Genomic DNA, 20,236 nt, shown 5'->3' with positions numbered 1-20,236 from the left:
TAACTGTGATTCCTCTGCCCATCTTCCTGTCCTTTTGATGGGCATGTATCCTTGGATATAGAGCCAAAGGGATGTTGAATCTGTGGAAGTCATTGCCATAGAAGGCTGTGGAAGCCAAGTCAGTGTAATTAAGCCAGAGATCAATAGATTCTTGATTAGGGAGAAGGGCTATAGGGAGAAAACAGGAGAATGGCATTGGGAAACATAATCAACCATTATTGAACAGTAGAGCAGACTCGATGGACTGAACAGACCAATTCTACTCTGCCTTATGGCTTAAATCCTCATTACATTTGATGTATTCAGATGCACACCATGATGCCTGGACTATTGCGTACAATTTTGGTCCCCTTATTATAGGGATTTAGTTGTACTGGTGGTGGTCCACAGGAGAGTGTGGAGAGAGGAGGGGTTTGTCTTAAGACAGATTTGAGCAGTTCAAGCCAATACCCTCTGGATCTTAACAGAGCAAGAGGAGATTTGAGGTATGCAAGATGCTGAAAGGGATTGACATAATAGATGTAGGAAGAATGTTTCCTCATGTGGGACAACTACAAGGATAGGTCATAGTTTTAGGATAAAAGATAGCAGTCTTAAAATAGAGGAGGAGAAATTACTTCAGAGTCCAGAATCTGCAGATTCACCACCTCAGAGGATGCTGGGATATTCAGTAAGTTTAAAGGAGATACAGGTTTTTAATTAGTAAGGGGTTAGAGGGTTATGGAAAGCAGGTGAGGAAAGTGGAGTTGAGGCTGAGATGAGATCAGCCATGATTATCTCAAATGGTGCAACACCAATGTACGGGGCCCATGCCATCTTTCCAGCAGAAAACTGGGCAATACCAGCACTGTTTAAACTAATGGGGCTGAAATAGTGTTGTATCCTATACAGGTACGGAAAGTTTGTGTTCTACAACTATTGGTCTAAATTCAGCAATTGTGTTCCAACCAATTCATGATGTAGAAACAAGTTATAGGAGAACCACCTGGAATGAATTGCCTACTCCTCCTCCTAGTTCCTACGGTCCAAGAGGAAAGAAGCAGCTTAGCTGTATTCTCCTGTACAAATTTTAACTAGCAATAAAGTGACAATTAACTTTATGAAGAACTTTTTCCTTCATTGTTTAATCTCCCTGAAACAGGCACCCAAAATGATTGAATCCAAGTGACTATATAAATAGCACAGAGTTTCTCTTCCTCCAGTAATATAGTGTACAAGACATTTGAGAGATCACTGCTTAAATTATAATTGCTTATTATGAGAAGGATCCTGCCAAGCACTAATTCTCACAGCTGAACATTATGGAAAATGTAATTTCTCCATCACATTACAAACCACATCTCTCATGAAAATTAGCAATCAGATAGAAGTTGTCATACCGTTTTATCCTCACGGAAAAGCCAGCCTGTCTGCGCACGTGCGAAGGTAATAGATTTTGTAGATAACGTTGCTGAGTAGATGTCACTACTCATCAAAATATCTACCTCCTCTTCGGTTTCCATCTCTGATTCCTGAAAAGAATTATCAATGAATGAACCAGGGAAATAGAACTGCTACATAGTTAGAGACTTGCAGATGACCGAAACAGAAGGTTTTAAGTGAACATCGGCATTTTGGCAATGACAGTATACAATTAGGACAGAATCCCAGTTATGAAAAGGAGGCCATTCTCAGCCTATTGGACTAGACAAGGTCTCTAAAATCAACTCTGAGGTACATTAACCCACCTTTTCCCCCTAACCCTACAAAATTCTTTGTGCGCTTAGGAAAAATGGAATCCTACTCAAGCAAATAGAACATCTAAAAAGTTAATAATAAATTTCAAAATTAAACACCTTACTTGCCCAACCTTGTCATCTTTCTTGAAGTAACAATAGATAATGATAATGAGATAGATGCTATTTGGATTTTCCAAAGACCTTAAATGAAATGCTGAATAGACTATTTGAAATACCAAGATTAAAAAAGTTAGTGTCAGCTGGGGCTCAGTTGGCAACATTCTCACCTCTGAGCCATAAAGATTCCATCTCTCTCTCTCTCTCTCTACCAGCAGATCCGGGTTCAAATCCTACATATCTCAAACAAGTCATAACATGTTTGAACAGGTTGATTAAAAGAAATCCAAGATGTTATGGTGAGTGCAGAATTGGGAGGCAATAGAAGAACGGATTTCTAACTAGCTTCAAAGAAGAGATAAGGAGTGAGACGTGATAAAACCACTCCTCTTAGATAAGCAACTTAGACACTGGAATCAGAGAAATTCCAAAGTTACAAATGGCACCTAATTGGTGAGGATGCGGAAAAGGATCACAATAAATTGCATAAGGACATAAATAAATTTGCAAACAAATGAATAAATAATTGGCAAAGGAAGTTTAAAGATCATTGTGAGCAAGTATGCCAATGTTGGAATGATATGGAGGTCATGTATTGCTTGGAAGAGGAGATCAAGAAACAAAGATATCACAGTACAAATACAGCAATCACAAAAAATGTTATGCCAGAAGTGAGCAAGGCCATTTGAAAAAGAAAGCAATCACTAGGTTTTACTTTTAGATAAACAAAATAACTGTTCTACTTGAAAATATTAAGTCTGTACTGAACCTTGGTACTACCACTTCAAGTCAGTCATGGAATTCTGTTTGTAACATTACACAAAAGGATACAGAGGCACCAGGCAGGCTGGATAGAAAGTTTGCAATGATGATACAAAAGATGTGCATATATATAAAAAACAGAAAAGGGATTAAATAGGCTGGGAGTCTTTACAAGAAATGACAGAGGGAATGAACTAACAGATTAAGAATTAAAGGGTTTTGATAAAATGGATACTAAAACATTCCCACTTGTCATGGACAGCATGAAACAGAGGGCATGGAAAGTGACCATGATGATTGGCAACTAAAGGTTGCAGGATATAGATGCTTCAGACAGGACAGGGAGGGAAGTAAAAAAAAAAAGGGGGGGGTTGGTGGAGTTGCTGGTCAGGGACTATATCACAGCTGTGCTAAAGGAGGACATTATCGAGGGCTTGGGTAGTGAGGCATTATGGGTGGAGCTGAGAAATAAGAAAGTGCAGTTACATTGTTGGGGCTGTATTACAGGCCTCCCAACAGTGAGCGTGAGGTAGAATAACAAATAGGTAAACAGATTATGAAAAGACGTAGAGGCAATAGGGTAGTGGTGATGGGAGATTTTAATTTTCCCAACATTGACTGGGATACACTTAGCGTCAGAGGTCTGGATGGGATAGAATTTGTAAGAAGCATCCAGGAGAGTTTTCTAGAGCAGTATGTTAACAGTCCGATGAGGGAAGGGGCCATATTGGACCTGGTATTGGGGAACAAGCCAGAACAGGTGGTACAAGTTGCGGTGGTGGATTTCTTTGGCAACAGTGACCACAATTCTGTAAGTTTTAGAATACTCGTAGATAAATACAAGAGTAGTCCTAAGGGAAGAGTACTAAACTGGGCCAAGGCCAATTATATCAAAATTAGGCAGGAGCTCGGAAATGTGGATTGGACACAACTATTTGAAGGGAAGTCCACATTTGAGATGTGGGAGGCTTTCAAAGATAGGTTAAAGGCAGTGCAGGATAGGCATGTCCTGTTGAAGGCAAAGGATAGGAAGGGCAAGATTCATGAACCGTGGATGACAGAAGAAATCATAGGACTAGCCAAGAGGAAAAGGGAAGCGTATGTAAGGTTCAGGCAGCTAAGAACAGAACAGGCCCTGGAGGAATATCAGAAGAGTAGGACAAATCTTAAACAAGGAATCAGCGGGCTAAAAGGAGTCATGAAATAGCTTTAGCAAGCAGAAATAAGGAGAATCCCAAAGCATTTTATTCATATATAAAGAAGCAAGCAGGTAACTAGAGAAAGGATTGGTCCACTAAAGGATAATGAAGGAAGGCTGTGTGTCAAACCGGAGAGAATGGGTGAGATTCTGAATGATTACTTTGCATCAGTGTTCACTGAGGAGAGGAACATGATGAATGTTGAGATTGGAGATAAAAGTTTGATTAGTCTGGATCACGTTGACAGAAGTAGGGAAGATGTGTTGGGTAGGCTAGAGGTTATTAAAGGTGGACAAATCCCCAGGACTGGATGGGATCTATCCCAGGTTGCTGAGGGAAGCAAGAGAGGAAATAGCTGGGGCACTGACAGATATCTTTGTGGCATCCTTAAATACAGGTGAGGTGCCGGAGGACTGGAAACTTACTCATGTTGTCCCCCTGTACAAGAAGGGTAGTAGGGATATTCTGGGTAACTACAGACCAGTGAGCCTGATGTCAGTGGTGGGAAACTTGTTGGAGAGGGTACTGAGGGATAGGATCTGTTTATATTTAGAAAAGAATGGGCCTATCAGTGATAGGCAACAGGGTTTTGTGCAGGGGAGATTGTGCCTTACCAACTTAGAGTTCTTCGAGGAAGTGACCAAGTTGATAGATGAAGGAAGGGCTGTTGATGTCATATACATGGACTTTCGTAAGGCGTTTGATAAGGTTCCCCATGGTGGACTAATGGAGAAAGTGAAGTCATATGGTATGCAGGGTGTTCTAGCTAGGTGGATAAAGAACTGGTTCAGCAACAGGAGACAGGAGTAGTTGAAGGGAGTTTCTCGAAATGGAGAAAGATGACCAGTGGTGTTCCACAGGGGTCAGTTAGGGTCACTGTTGTTTGTGATATACACAAATGATCTGGAAGAGGGCATTGTTGGTATGATCAGCAAGTTTGCAGATGACACGAAGATTGGTGGAGTAGCAAAAAGCATAAGGGATTATCAGAGAATACAGGAGGATATAGATAGACTGGAGAGTTGGGCGGAAAAGTGGCAGATGGATTTCAATCCAGACAAATGAGACAATGCATTTAGGCAAGACTAATTCTAGAGCGAATTATATAATGAACGGAAGAGTCTTGGGAAAAGTTGATGGGCAGAGAGATCTGGGAGTGCAGGTCCATTGTACCCTGAAGGTTGCTGCACAGGTGGATAGAGTGGTCAAGGCGGCATTTGGTATGCTTGCCTTCATTGGAAGAGCATAAGAGCTGGCAAGTCAGGTTAAACTTGTACAGGACATTGGTTCGGCCGCATTTTGAATACGGTGTACGGTTCTGGTCGCCACATTACCAAAAGGATGTGGATGTTTTGGCGAGGGTGCAGAAAAGGTTTACGAGGATGTTGCCGGTATGGAAGGTGCTAGCTATGAAGAGAGGTGGAGCAGGTTAGGTTTATTTTCATTAGAAAAAAGGAAATTGGAGGTTTACAAAATCATGAAGGGTATAGACAGGGTGGATAGAGACAAGCTTTTTCCTAGGGTGAAGAAGTCAATAACGAGGTCACGCTTTCAAGGTGAAAGGTGGAAAGTTTAAGGGAGGTACACGTAGCAAGTACTTCACACAGAGGGTGGTGGGTATCTGGAACGCATTGCCAGCAGAGGTGGTAGAGGCAGGCATGGTAGATTCATTTAAGATGCGTCTGGACAGATGCATGAGTAGGTGGGGAGCACAGGGATACAGATGTTTAGGAATTGGGCGACAGGTTTAGATAGTACATTTGGATCGGCTCAGGCTTGGAGGGCTGAAGGGCCTGTTCCTGGGCTGTAAATGTTCTTTGGAACAAATGCACAAGAACGATTTTCACCCAAAGAATAAAACAAAAACTTGCTATCACAGGGGGTGGCTGAAGCATACAGTATACGTGCATTTAAGAATACAACAGACCAGCAAAGAAACAAAAAAGAGGGGCATTATGATAGATTGAGAGAAAGGATAGACAAATTCATGGACTTTTTGCACCATACACCCTTATACTGCTACGTATTATCCTTTTCAAAAGCACAGCTGAATTGCTCTTCATCATAAGACAGTCTATGCCAGATATTAAAGTGCAGCTGGTGGAGGCAACTTCACTATGGTTCATTTCTCATCTCCCTTAAAATTAACATGCTGCAGTTTTTGATTCTTTCAAATCATTAGACATTTTAGAATAATGGGTTGAAAGTTCTCACTGATGAAAAATCTTAAATCTTTTGTTGTATTGAAGACAATAACCAGAGCTTCCACAAACCATCCTTCAACCTTAGCACCATTCTTACACATCTTTGCTGACCTCCCTAAAGTACTGTTTCCAGAACTGGACAATGCACCAATGCTTCATTGAAAATCAAAACAATTTCTTTGCTTTATATCTTTGAAGCCCAGAATCCTATTTTCCTTTTAACCACTTTCTCTACTTGTTCTACCACCTTCAGTGATTTGTGCACATATATCCCCAGATCTCTGTTCCTCTGTAACTTTTCAGAACTATTTTATAATGCTTCACCTTGTTCTTCCTATTGAAATGCATTTCTTCACACTTTTCTCACATTAAAATTTCATCTGCCACTTGTCTGCCCATTCCACCAGCCTCTCCTGAAGACTATACTCCTCATAGCTCACAGTATATTCAAATTGTGTCATCTGCAAAAATTTAAAATACTGCCCTGTACACACAAGTCAAGGTCATGAACAAAGATCAAGAAAAGCAGTAATCCTAGTACCAACATTCAAAGGAATATGACTATACTGACTGACCTTCAGTTGGGAAAAGAACAATTCATCACTCATGTTTTCTACCATTCAGACTATTTTGTATCCATACTATTTTTGCCCTTTCCCCAAATCCATCCATAGAGGTTAGACTTGTGGCAAGTAACTGGATGGTATTTTGAAAATTCATATACACAAAAATCAACAAAATCACCCTCAACCTGTTCTAAAGATTAGTCATAACAAACTCAAAACATTAACTTTATTTCTTTCCCCCCAGATACTAACAAACCTGAGTGTTCTAGCACATCCTTTTTATCCTTCTGCTTGTATGTTTGGTCTTCTTTCAATCCCAGATCAACATCACCCCTTTTGTAGACTTTTTTTATTTGGGTGTTATAGAAGTCTAAATTCTTTCCTTTACCTCAAAATATCTTCTCATACAATTTTCCCCTCATACTTATAATTACTTCTGCTTCTCTGAAGAATTTCTATATTCAGCCTGATGCTCACTTATTTAAATTCAACCTCACATTAGTAATATGCTCCCTTTTTATGTATCATCTCTATTTCTGATATTCAAGAGTGCTTTGGCTTTTGCTGCCCTAGCTTTCCCCGGTTGGATTTTTTAAAAAAAATCTTGGATGTACTTAAAATGTCACCTCTTTAAAAGGCAGCCCAGTGTTATGTCAGTTTTGCTTACTAATTTTTGGTTTCACTTCTGGGGAAGATTCCTTCTCACCGCATTGAAACTAGCTGTGGAAACAAGCATGGAGCAATTTAAACATTATAGTACTAACTTCCCTAGACATTTCCCTACCTGCACTTGACATATCTCACTCAGAAGCAGATCCATCAGTGCTTTGTTTCACACTGGGTAGAAATACACTGAGCAGCACCAACCTTCACATCTCTGGACACTATTAGCCATGCTAAATTGCATATCCACATACTTGGCACAGCTCTGGACTGTGGCAGAAAACCAAAACACCCAGAGAAAACCCATGCAGACATGGGGAGAATGTACAAACTCAACATAGACACTCCCCCAAGGACAGAATTGAACCTGGACCCTCATGCCCAGAGGCACCGTGCCGCCCTTGATTAAGAAAAATTTTCCCTAACACACTTCAGAAATTGTTCCTTTTCTCAGCCTATTATCATTGCCTATGAATAGTGACAGCTTCTCATTGCCACTATGCCAGAGTCCTTGCACTTAATAAGTTTTAAAGGAGCAAATTTTCAGGAAAATTATCAAATTCTTTATTTCCAAAACATTTCTAATTTGAGAGAATTTGCAGTTTTAAATTCCAATTAAACATTTCCTTAATTTGACAATATTACATGTTTTATTGCAGATTTGTTTCTAACTATAAATTCCATGCACTGGAAATGTGATAAAGATCAGGAATGAGGTCAGTAACAGTAAAAATGTTTCAGTTTGCAACTTAGACATTAAAAGTTAATGACAAAACACACAGCTTGAGGTCAAGAGTTATTCATTCTACTCAACACTGTATAATATGAATAAACAGCTGCTTAGTTCAATGTACGACTGACTTGAAATAGAACCATAGATATTACATAATCCTTGTGCTTTTTCTGTTTGCATGTGAATAACCATATAAGCTGTAGAGAGAATTCTAACTGCATGAGCTATCATTGTGTTTTCACTGCTATGTACACAAGAACATAGATGCACAAGCCAAATACTCCATGTCATAATTGGAGTTATGTCAAAACTGTTGAGTTTCAATACCTTACTACACTTTGTCAATAAAAGACTTGTGTATATCAATACACATCTTGTAAAGGAAACAGGAAAACATTTGTCCCTAAATCTTACATCGTCTTTACTGAAGTGGATAAGAATAAGTGCTCTTATACAGTCAGATTTAGAGTACAGAAACAGACCTATCGGTCCCACTCATCCATGCAGACCAGATATTCCGAACTAATCCTGTCCCATTTGCCACAACTTGGCCCATATCCCTCTAAACCCTTCCTACTCATACACCCATTCCAGATACCTTTTAAAATCTTGTATCAACCTCCACGATTTCTCTGGCAGCTCATTCCATACACGCATCAGCCTCTGCATGAAAAAAGTTGCCCTTTTAGGCCTCTTATATCTTTCCCCTTCAACTTAAATGCATGCCATATTGTTCTGGACTTCCCCACCCCAGGGAGAAGACCTTGTCTATTTACCCTATCCATGCCCCTCATGATTTTTATAAGCCTCTTTAAAAGGTAACCCCTCAGCTTCTGACACTCCAGGGAAAATAGCCCCAGCCTTTTCAGTCTCTCCCTATAGCTCAAACTCTAGCAACATTCTTGTAAATCTCTCCTGAAACTTTTCAAGTTTCACAACATCCTTCCAATAGGAAGGAGACCAGAAATGCATACGTTATTCCAAAAGTGGCCTAACCAAAGTCAAGTACAGCCGCAACACAACCTCCTAATTCCTATACTCAATACTCTGATCAATAAAAGAAAAGCATACCAAACACCTTTTGCACCATCCTATCTACCTGCGACTCTACTTTCAGGGAACTATGAACCTGCACTCCAAGGTCTCTTTGTTCAGCAAAAATCCCTAGGGCCTTACCATTAAGTGTACAAATCCTGCTAAGATTTGTCCTTTCAATAAAATGCAGCACCTCGCATTTATCTAAATTAAACTCCATCTGCCACCTTTCAGCACATGGGCCCATCAGATCAAGATCCCGTTGTACTCTGAAGTAACGTTCTCCACTGTTCGCTACACCTCCAATTTTGGTGTCATCTGCAAATTTACTAACTGTACCTTCTACGTTCACATCCAAATCATTTATATAATGACGAAAAGCAGCGGACCCAGCACTGATCCTTGTGGCACACCACTGGTCACAGGACTCCAGTTTGAAACACAACCCTCCATCACCACCCTTTCTACCTTTGAGCCAGTTTAAGCCATACTGACTAGCCCTAATCTTGCTTGGGAGGATTTGGACTTATAAAGGTGGGCAGGTTGGATCCAGGGAGATGGTGAGGAAAGAGGTCAGTCTGAGACTGGTACAGTTGGGAAAAACAGCAAGTCAAACAGTCAGGGTAGGCAGAAGCAAAGCAGAGAACAAGGTAGGACTGATCAATTAAACTACATTTATTTCAATGCAAGAGGCCTAACAGAAGGCAGATGAACTCAGGACATGGTTAGGAACATGGGACTGGGATGTCATAGCAATTACAAAGATGTGGCTCAGGGATAGACAGAACTGGCTGCTTAAATTTTCCAGGATACAAATGCTATAGGAAGGATAAAAAGGGAGGCAAGAGTGTAGTGGGAATAGTTTTTTTGATAAGGGATAACATTACAACTGTACTTAGGGAGGGTATTCCTGGGAACAGTCCAGGGAATTTATTTGGGTGGAACCGCAACAGATACAAAATGAGTATTTTAATCAGTGTTTACTGTAAAGGAGGACATGGAAGATATAGAATGTAGGGAAAGATATGGTGATATCTTAAAATGGCCATATTACAGAGGAGGAAATGCTGGATGTTTTGAAATGCGTAAAGATGAATAAATCCCCAGGACCAGATCAGGTCCACCCTAGAATTCTGTGGAAAGCTTGCGAAGTGATTGCTGGGCCACTTGCTGAAATATTTGCATCATCGATAGTCACGTGTGAGGTGTTGGACTGCAGGTTAGCTAACGTGATGCCACTACTTAAGAAAAAATGGTAAAGACAAGCCAGGGAACTATAGACTGGTAAGCCTGACATTGGTGGCGAGCAAGTTGTTGGAGGGAATCCTGATGGACAGGATGTACGTGTATTTGGTAAGGCAAGGACTGATTAGGGATAGTCAACATGGCTTTGTGCGTGGGAAATCATGTCTCACAAACTTGATTGAGTTTTGTGAAGTAATAACAAAAGAGAATTAATGAAGGCAGAGCAGTACTTGTGATCAATATGGACTTCAGTAAGGCGTTTGACATTATTCCTAAAGGTGGACTGGTGAGCAAGGTTAGACCTCACAGAATACAGGGAGAACTAGCCATTTGGATACAGAACTGGCTGGAAGGTGAAGACAGAGGTTGGTGTTGGAGGGTTGGTTTTTAGACTGGAGGCCTGTGACCAGTGATGTGCCACAAGGATTGGTGCTGGATCCATTGCTTTTGGTATGCTTTCCTTTACTGGTCAGGGCAATGGTTATAGGAGTTGAAAGTCATGTTACAGCTGTACAGGACGGTGGTTAGGCCACTTTCAGAATACAGAGGAAACTATTATCTGAACAAGATGTGCAGGCATTATTTAGTTTGGATAATTGATTATCCAGTTAATTGACTCAGTGCCTCACCCCTGGGGCTCGGAGCTTTCCGAAGTTTCCTTCTTTCTCTGTCTGCCTTGCTCCCCCTCTCGTCTCTCACAGTGTTTGTTTCTGAGCAGACAGACAGACAGACACACACACACACACGTGTGTTAGGAACCTGCAGCATTGCTATAGACCACCACAATTCCCCACCTCCTATCAGTTTAATGGAATTGACAAAGCGAGCACTTGCTAAGTCTGCTCTCCATTCAAGAGACTTGGCAGCAGCACACCACATGAGCCCCCAACCCTCCCCAACCCCGGTCCCACCCCCGGACCCCTAACCAAACCACCCCCCCCTCCCCCAAGAACCAGTCTCTGTACCACAAACCTGGCGGTTTCGTGCTCCATTCTCTTAACAGCCCATCACCCTCTATGTTTTCCAAAACAGCATACTTGTTTTAAACAGGGATAGCGACAGACAATGCTTACACTAATTGCTTACCTTTCCTGGAGTTAACCCATCTACCTGACCATGTGGTTTTTCTCCCTTCCTGTAACTGCCATCTATCACACACCCTAGTCCTGTAAATTGCTTATTGCCTCCAACTCCCACTCTAAACAATCCTTGCAATCTGATAGGAATCGCAACCAGACATTTCCTGCAGACAAACGATCAGTAACATGGAAACTCTCCCTAATCTCCCACATCCAACAGGAAGAGCATCTCACTCTAAAAGGTCATTATTGCTCCTTAAAACACCTACAAACTCAAAATCAGTGTCTTATTGCTCTAAAAATATAAAAAAAAACACTGCTCCATATTTTTAAAATTTTAGAGACAGATTTCAATAAAACAAACTAAAAAGAACACACTCTATTCACTATTGTAGATTGACAGCAAGGTTACACTTTAAAAACTATACATTTAACTTCTCCTGTGCAGTGAACTCTCCCACATAGGTTCCTCCATGGTCAGTTTGAATTTCGTTCTTTTCTTAGGCACACTCTAATGTTCAGAGATACTTGAACTCAAACAAAGGCAGTAGCTGTGCAGATTCCCTGCTATCAGACAGGAGTGCAGGTTTCTATGTCTGACCATGTGGCCTCTGCCTTTGTGTCTCTTTCTCCTTTTCAAAGTGTTGTTGTTTTGATCTCCCCCCCCCTCCCCCATCCACAAAAAGTTCCAAAACAATGCAACAGCTTATAAAACAGTACTGTTCTTGAAATGAGAGGAAATCACCTCCAACAAAATTTTAAAAAGCAGCTCTTTACAGCCACATTTTTTTTTCTTCTGTCTTCCATCTTGGATTCTTTTTACAATTAAGCAGAGTTTGTGGCTGCTAATCACAGTACAAAACATACCTCATGATGTATTCGTTGATAAACTTTCTGCTCGTTGTCTAATACTATGAAAGATTCAGAGGGTATTGCGTCACCATTGAAAATGAAGCTCAAATCTCCACGTTGACATTTCATATCTGTAAAGTCTATTAGAGTTGTGTCAAGCCTGAAAATACATTAGTTGCATAGCAGTTTATAATTCATGTTAAATGTTACTATTTGGATGCAGGAAATTCTGGAATCTCGATTTAATACAAATGTTTCACTGGACAATTATACATTTACTTGCATGGTTTGAGAATGAGAAACTTCAACTCAAAATTTATAATTTGATGATTTTGTTCAATGCTAGAAAGTCAGTGATCATTGTACAATGGCGGGGGGGCGGTTCATAATCTATGTAGTATTTGTTTAATGGGTGGTCTCATGCTATTTTAAAATTAGTACAATTCAATAAATTATATATGGGTAATATTAATCTACTGTTATGATTTAACTGCATTGGGGCAGTCATAAATACGAAGCCCCAATCAGTTTCCATCACCTTATGTATGATTTTGTCAAAGATCTTTAAAGATGGATGCTTTCAGACAACAGCATTTGGGTGAAGCCATTGAGATTTGTAAACTAAATCCAAAAGGCGAACAACTGTGAAGATACTGTAGCTTTAAGAGATGTGTTTTGTCTTGGTTTTGTTTAGAGATTGGGGGACAAGTACCAAGCAGTCTACGAGAGGATAAACAACGTGAAGCTTTGGGTGCCTTTTTCTTTTAAAAAAAAGAGCAGCATGGTAGCTCAGTGGTTAATGCAGCTGCCTCACCAGCACGAGGAATCCGGGTTTGATTCCAGCTTTGGGTGACCGACTGTGTGGGGTTTCCATGTTCTCCCCATGTCTGTGTGGCTTTCCCACCAGGTGCTCCAATGTCCACCCATAATCCAAAGCAGTGCAAGTTAGTGAATTGGATGTCCTAGATTTCCCACAGTGTTCACAGATGAATAGGTTAGGTGCATCAGCCATGTCAAAATGCAAAATTACAGGGCAGGGGATGAGTCTGGGTGGGATGCTTTTTGGTCAGGTGGTGGGGACTTGTTGGGCTGAATGGCCTGTTTCCATGCTAAAGGGATTCTCAAAATTAAAAAAAGTTGGAACAATGGAAGCAGCCCGAATGAGTATGGTCAAGCTCCCACGCACAGAACCAGGATCTTTAGCTTAGCTTTCAGCATTTGCTGTTGGCACCTTGAGGAAATCAAAACTATTGTCAGTTCCAGCCAAAAGATGAGGGTTCTGACTGTCTCACATGCAACTCCTGTAGCAATCTATTTTCTGAATTTGCCTTTTGTCAAGGTGATGCTTATAGGACGTTACTATATTGGAAGACACAATAGTACATACAGTAACCATTACAAATTAAGTTTTCCAACAGCATAAAATTCCCTTTTGTTGTACTTTAACTAGTGCTTGAATAAATTGTGTTCTGCTTTAAATTCTATAGTTTGACCAATCAAATTGCATCTCGAACGCAACACCTTATATTTACTTTTAAAACAAGAAAAAAAAAGTTAAGGTCTAGACCAACCTGAATTTTAAGGGGGTTTAGTCTGATCCATAACAAAACTATTTAATGAACTTCGAAAAGCATATTGTAAATTTAACTGGATGGATCAATTGCAATGGACTCATGGGTACTAGTGATTATGTCATTATATTAGCACTCTAGAGGTTTTGTTAAAATTATCTCTGATTAAGAAATTGAATTTAGTTTTGCAATTTTCTTTTCAAACTGAAAACTTATTAACAGTAAAGTTAGCAATGGGAAGGAAAACAATCCTCTTCTACATACAGGGTTTTGACTAGGTCAATTCAACTCCTCACACACTAATGGATTTCAGTATTTCAAGGTGGTGGTGTACATTCTTAGAAAACATGGCAAGGAAGTAAGTGCTAGCCTTGTCTGACACCCAGATCTCAAGAGTATATTAATGTATATTAAAATTTGGTGTCATTAATTGTTTATATCTTAAGAATAACAGATATCAAATTACCTGATGTTTATACCCTGTTTGTAAATTTTACATGCATCTGAAGGCAGAATTCTGGAAAGTAAAGGCACTGTAATAAAAAGAGACACAATGATGAATAGACACAGAATGATGAATACAGCTTGGTTGTTACATGGATTAAGAAATTCAATTATTTTAGAATTTTTAAATAAAGACTTTTAGTTGCATAGAAAAGTCAAAAGAACGTGACAATCAACACTTACCCCAGCTTTGAAAATCCCAGTGAAGTTCTAAATAAAAGTCCCCAAGCTTAAAAATAAAAGATAAGTTAGTTTATCAAGAAGGAATATTAATTGCACCTTTATAATTTACAGGTACACAAATTTTAGAATCACTACAGATAAATAAACTAAGATGAATTGAACTATAGCATTTAACAATTCAAATCATTGATCTCCATACTATTGTAATGGACGATGTACACGCAGCTCAGAAAGAGTTTGAAGAATTAGAATCAATTATGTTTAACCTCATAAATGCTCGAAATAAGTGTATTAACGGTGTTAAGGCTTTAAGAAGCAAGTAGATTAGAAGGAACAAGAGATGAAATTCAACACAAACAAATGAAAAGTAATGTATTTAATTAGAAAGAATGATTATATATTTTTAAAGAAGGTACAGGAACATAACTAAAAGCAAAATACTGGAGATTTGGAAAAGTATTGGAGAAACTCAGGTGTCTCAGTATCTGAAGAAAAAGAAACAGAATTAACACTGATTCTTCAATTCTAAACATACTAGACTCAACATTAACTGTTGTTTCTCTCTCCAATGATGCTGCCAGACCAGCTGACTTTCTCCAGCATTCTGTTTTCATTACAAGGGCAAGAGAGCTTGGGAAAGTGTTTGGCATAAAGCTTTGTAAGTGGCTGTTTAAAAAAAAAAGCTGTCCAGAGTTTTAGAAAAGCCAATCAAGTACACTTAAAATAGTACTAAAGCGAGATGTAAGAGACACTTTAAGAATGGTGAAGAATTTGGAGATATTATAAAATATAAGCTGATGAGCGTGGTTCCAGGAATCAGGGATAGGAGAAATACTAATGGATTGGAAACGTTAAGCTCTTCTTAGAGCAGATGACCAAGAGGAGGAGATTTGATCATAGCATTTAACACCAAAGAGTTTAAGTAGAATAAATATGAAGCACCACAGTTTCCTAAAGCTGAAGGGTTGAAACCAGATTTTTAAAATAGGAGCTTCAAGAATCACGGGACAAAATAATTTCAAATAAAAATGCCTTCATTTTCACTCTACTCTAATCCAACACACTTTTGGTACTTTGTTAAAAAGATACTATATAAATAGTCAGTCATATAGCACAAACGGATCGCTCGGTCCAACTTATCCATGCGAACCAAGTTTTCAAAACTAATCTAGTCCCATTTGCCTGCATGTGGCCCATATCCCTCTAAACCTGTCCAAATGTCTTAAATATCACAACTGTACCTACATCCACCACTTCCTCTGACAGTTCATTCTATGTACAAACCACCATCACTAAAAAAAAAGTTGCCCTCAGGTCCCATTTAAGTCTTGCTCCTCTCACCTTAAAAATATGCCCTCTAGTTCTGAACTCCCCCACACTAGGGAAAAGACTTTTCCTAATCACCTTACTTATGCCTCTCATGATTTAATAAACTGTTATACAAGGTCACCCCTCAACCTCTTACACTCCAGGGAAAATAGCCCCAGCCTACCCAGCCTCATAATTCAAGCCATCCCATCCTACTCACATACTTGTAAATCTTTTCTGCACCCTCTCCAATTTGATAATATCCTTCCTATAACAGGGTGACCAGAACTGTACAGAGTGCTCCAAAGTGACCTCACCAATGCCTTATATAAATCGCAACGTGTCGTCCCAATTCCTCTACAGTCTGAGGTGAGGTCCAATCAGAATGGCCATAATTGTAATCCTATGAAATGGCAGGACAAGACCAAAAGGCTAAAAGCTTCCTATTTCCTGCCAAACCCCTGCTCTTAATTCAGGATGTTCATATGTCATAGGTTGACTAGTGATAAATCCATCTGACCTGTATCCATATCAGCCAGATTCAGTCAGTCAAAATGAAATCTACGTGCCAGATTTAATATTTGAGCACAACAGGATAGCTGACTTGGCTTTATTAAAGCAATGCTGGAGAAATTCAGCAGATCTGGTAGTATCTGTGGAGAAACTTAAGAAGCAAGCTGAGACAGGGGTTGTAACAGTATTACTGTTTGGAGAAACGCCATTTATGCCCTTACTGTACTTGCTATAGCCATTTGACCACTATCTCTACTTTAAGTACCTTGTGCGCAGTTTGCAGGAATGTTTAAACCCAAATCACTTGAAACGTGGTCTCTGGGTGGCATACCTGGAGATACATGGGGTTTTTTTCCAAGCCAGTTAATAAAAATGGCAAATAAATTTAAAAACAAAAGGAGAAAAACATGCCACTGTTAATTAGTGGATGAGTCAAAATGGCAGAGTATTTTCCACTCCCTGCAGTTGTCGGAATTAGATTTTTCCTCTTGGTTATAAAATTATGAAAATGCAACAGAATTAGTTTACAAACCTCATGCAAGAGTTGCAACTCTGCTATGGAGAAGATTGTTATAAACTGCAGCTTACATTTCATTGAAGAGCAGAAATGCTAGACTGCAGAGATTCTGCAAATCTTGAAGGCACAGTAACTCTATATTAATGTTATTTATGAAATGTATTTGAGCATCAAGGCTCAAGGAGAGAAGGAATAGTAAAGAACATGTAACTGTCCTGATATAACAGCTGAATCCTGAGTGTTTGGGTAACAGAGACATTATCACACCAGATATATGGCCCCTGTAGCGAGAGTATGACTGCTGAGAAAGGAAATGGCTTTATGGAGAGAACGTATCATGTGTAGAAACTCGTAAGTTTGCCAGTCATCAGCTAGAGTCTATAAATCAGAGAGAACATAAGAGGCTTTATATAATGCTGAGACATATCAGGCTGATTAACAGCAGCAGATTGGGCAAAAGAAGAAATATTTGGGAAAAGAGTAAGATGATAGATGAAGGCATGAGGAAAGGATATAAATATTATGGAGGATATCACAAAAGAAAGTGTCCACTGTGGGAAAAGCAGTACTTTACATAAAAAGTTGAACTAGTTTGCATCTAAGTGCTTAGCCAGACAGAAGTAAATCAGGATAATAAAGATGGCTGCTGGACAGCTGTCAGCAGATAATTCTGATCAATGATTCTACACTGTATAAAAGGTTAGCATCACATCCAGAGATGATGCATAGCTTGTGACTGTTAGAATGATGGCTTCAATTGGAGAGCATTAAATGATTGTGAAATGTCACTCGTGTTTCATGCAAAACCCAAACTTCATAGATCTGTGTGAAGTTGCTCAAGATGGTGACCAAAACACTGATTCGGCCATTTTTGGAATACTGTGCACAATTCTGGTCTCTGTGCTATAGGAAGGATGTTGTGAAACTTGAAAGGGTTCAGAAAAGATGTACAAGGATGTTGCCAGGGTTTGGAGAGTTTGAGCTATAGGGACAGTTGAATAGGCTGGGGCAGTTTTCCCTGGAGTGCTGAAGGCTGGAGGTTTGATAAAATCATGAAGGGCACGGATAGGGTAAACAGACAACGTCTTTTCCCTCGGGTGTGGAGTTCAGAACTAGGAGGCATAGTTTTAGGGTGAGGGAGGGAAAGATTTAAAAGGGACAACTTTCTCCATACTGAGCATAATGCATGAATGGAATGAGTTGCTAGAGGAATTGGAGGAGACTGGTACAATTACATATACATATCAATATGCTTTTTAAATATGAATAGGAAGGGTTTAAGAGGGATATGGGCCAAGGGCTGGCAAATGGAATTAGATTAATTTAGGATATCAGATAGGCATGGATGAGTTGGACTGAAGGGTCTGTCTCTGTGTTGTACATCTATAACTCTATTTCAAGTCTAATTTGACTCTCCTTCAGACCATAGACTTCAAAATGTTAACTTTCTCAGTTTCTAGATGATTCTGGAAGTGTATTTTAGGAGATAATATCTTCAATATGGAATTTGTATTTGAAATATTAGTGGCTTCTACTAACAATTTCTTACTAATTTATTTTTGCTCCTATTGGTATATTTTAAGATAAAAGTCAGTTTCTAAGACCAGAAGGAATAGATACTTGGGAGTTTTGCTCAAATGCATTCAGTAAGATGCAATATTGAAACTATTCACATGTTTTAGAGATAAAATTTTAATTCATGAAACTAGGTGCATGCCAAAATTACGAACATCTGATAAAGAAGCTGAGAAACAATTTTGATGCAAATGCAACTCAAACAAGCCTGGGGTACAAACAGAAACTACTGGATGCTGACTTTTTTTTTCCATGGACAGAAAGCAGAGTTAACGTTTCAATCCAGCGACCCTTCTTCACAACTTCCAACAACAGGGTTTATTACACTTAAAAGTTAACCAATGTTTGACGTGCAAAATCAAAGTTATTGGTGAAAAAATGTGAACAAAAAAAATGATCAATCTCCATCCTAGTAACAGACCAAGAGTTTGGAGAAAGGATTAGAAAACTATTAGCAATATAATTCATCTGAATTACATAATCAAAGACTTGAATTAAAAAGATGATAACTTGCTTGCATTTCTGTTTTAATCATACCACCCACTATTGAAAAAGTGATGCAGGATGAATTAGTTGGAAAGGATGTTTTGATTAAATTGTGTGTTTTGCTGATGGCAGCAGCTTGAATTTTAAGGAAAGCAAAGCAACTGGACAATTTGTTCTAGCTTGCAGCAGAAGGAAGAAATCTACACCGTGGTCCTTCAAGTGTTTTATGGCAGAATGCAACCACCTTAAATACTTAGCCTCTGCAGTGCTTTCCAAGCAATGGGGGCTGGTTGAATAAGCCAGGACTAAAGATTGAAGAGATGGCAGTTGTAAGATAAGTAAAAGACCCACTTCAGGGTCACTTAGCCAATCCTTTATTTGAATCCTACCTCAAAAGAATGAACTAGAATAGAATACTAAGGAAAATAAGCAAATTCTAACCTGCTGTGGCAAAATTTTTGCATCTGTCAGGAATGAACATTAAGATTGCATAACAAACAAACTCCTTGCAGCAAGTGGTTTTGGGAGTGGGGATGCAAGAGTAAAAGGCAGAACTAGAGATTTATAGCACACATTTTATTAAAGGATGAATTATTTTCAGTGTAATTATCAAGACATGCAAAATCTTGCGAAGTAACTCTGCCAGTTAATTGTTGGGTGTTTGGATTTCTTTAATGTATTGACAGTCCCGAGCAGGTCATAACAGCAACTTCATAACTAATTTAGCATAGCATTTAGGACTCAAAGGATTTTAACTAGTGCACATTGTCAGTGTTATCACTTCTTAAAATTTGGTTGACGCACTACTGAAAATGCTATCTTGGTACCAAATACAGGATTTGCACAATAGAAGGCATTTCAACTTACTAGAAAGCAAAAGAAAACATTATAGTCAATACTTCCATCCTTCCTTCTCCAGACAGTTGAGAAAGATATAAGGCTGCATTAAGTTAAAAAAATTCCCTTGGTATAGTGCATGAAACACAGAACATTGCTCACTAATTGAGGAGTTAGTTATCAACTTAATTGCTAGTAATAGTTATACATTTGCATTGATGTACTGCTACAAGGAAGGAGGGCAAACTGGAATAAGTTGTTAACAAGTGATTATTAAAAATGAGAGTATAATGAAAACCAGTGTATTAGTAAAAACAGAACATAGTTCTTAAGATTGTAAGTATAGAAACAGAATTAGGCCATTTGGCCAATCAAGTCTGCTCTGTCATTTGATCATGACTGATCCAGCTCCAATCTCCTGCTGTCTCTTTCTAACTTTTGATCCCCTCGCTAAATTAAGAATCTCTGTCTTAAATATACTTAAATGACTTGGCCTCTACACCCTTCTGCAGTAGGAGTTCCACCTTTAACTGAAGGAATTTCTCATTTCAGTTCTAAAGTGTCATCCC

At 39.1% G+C, this 20,236-nt stretch overlaps 1 protein-coding gene across 1 annotated transcript in view; it reads right to left on the bottom strand.

The window, feature by feature from the left end:
- Positions 1–20,236, bottom strand: part of ankrd13c (ankyrin repeat domain 13C) — a 104,366-nt gene that overhangs the window by 25,630 nt on the left and 58,500 nt on the right. Inside the window, exons 4-7 of the mRNA XM_043700104.1 lie at positions 14,432–14,487; positions 14,211–14,277; positions 12,189–12,333; positions 1,380–1,511 (exon numbers count right to left, since the gene is read on the bottom strand). Of these exons, the coding sequence (XP_043556039.1) occupies positions 1,380–1,511; positions 12,189–12,333; positions 14,211–14,277; positions 14,432–14,487 (400 nt within the window). The remainder of the gene's footprint in view (positions 1–1,379; positions 1,512–12,188; positions 12,334–14,210; positions 14,278–14,431; positions 14,488–20,236) is intronic.

The sequence above is a fragment of the Chiloscyllium plagiosum genome, chromosome 11 (assembly GCF_004010195.1).
Source record: "Chiloscyllium plagiosum isolate BGI_BamShark_2017 chromosome 11, ASM401019v2, whole genome shotgun sequence".
NCBI classification, from domain to species: Eukaryota; Metazoa; Chordata; class Chondrichthyes; order Orectolobiformes; family Hemiscylliidae; genus Chiloscyllium; species Chiloscyllium plagiosum.
This window is presented reverse-complemented; position numbering and strand designations above follow the sequence as displayed.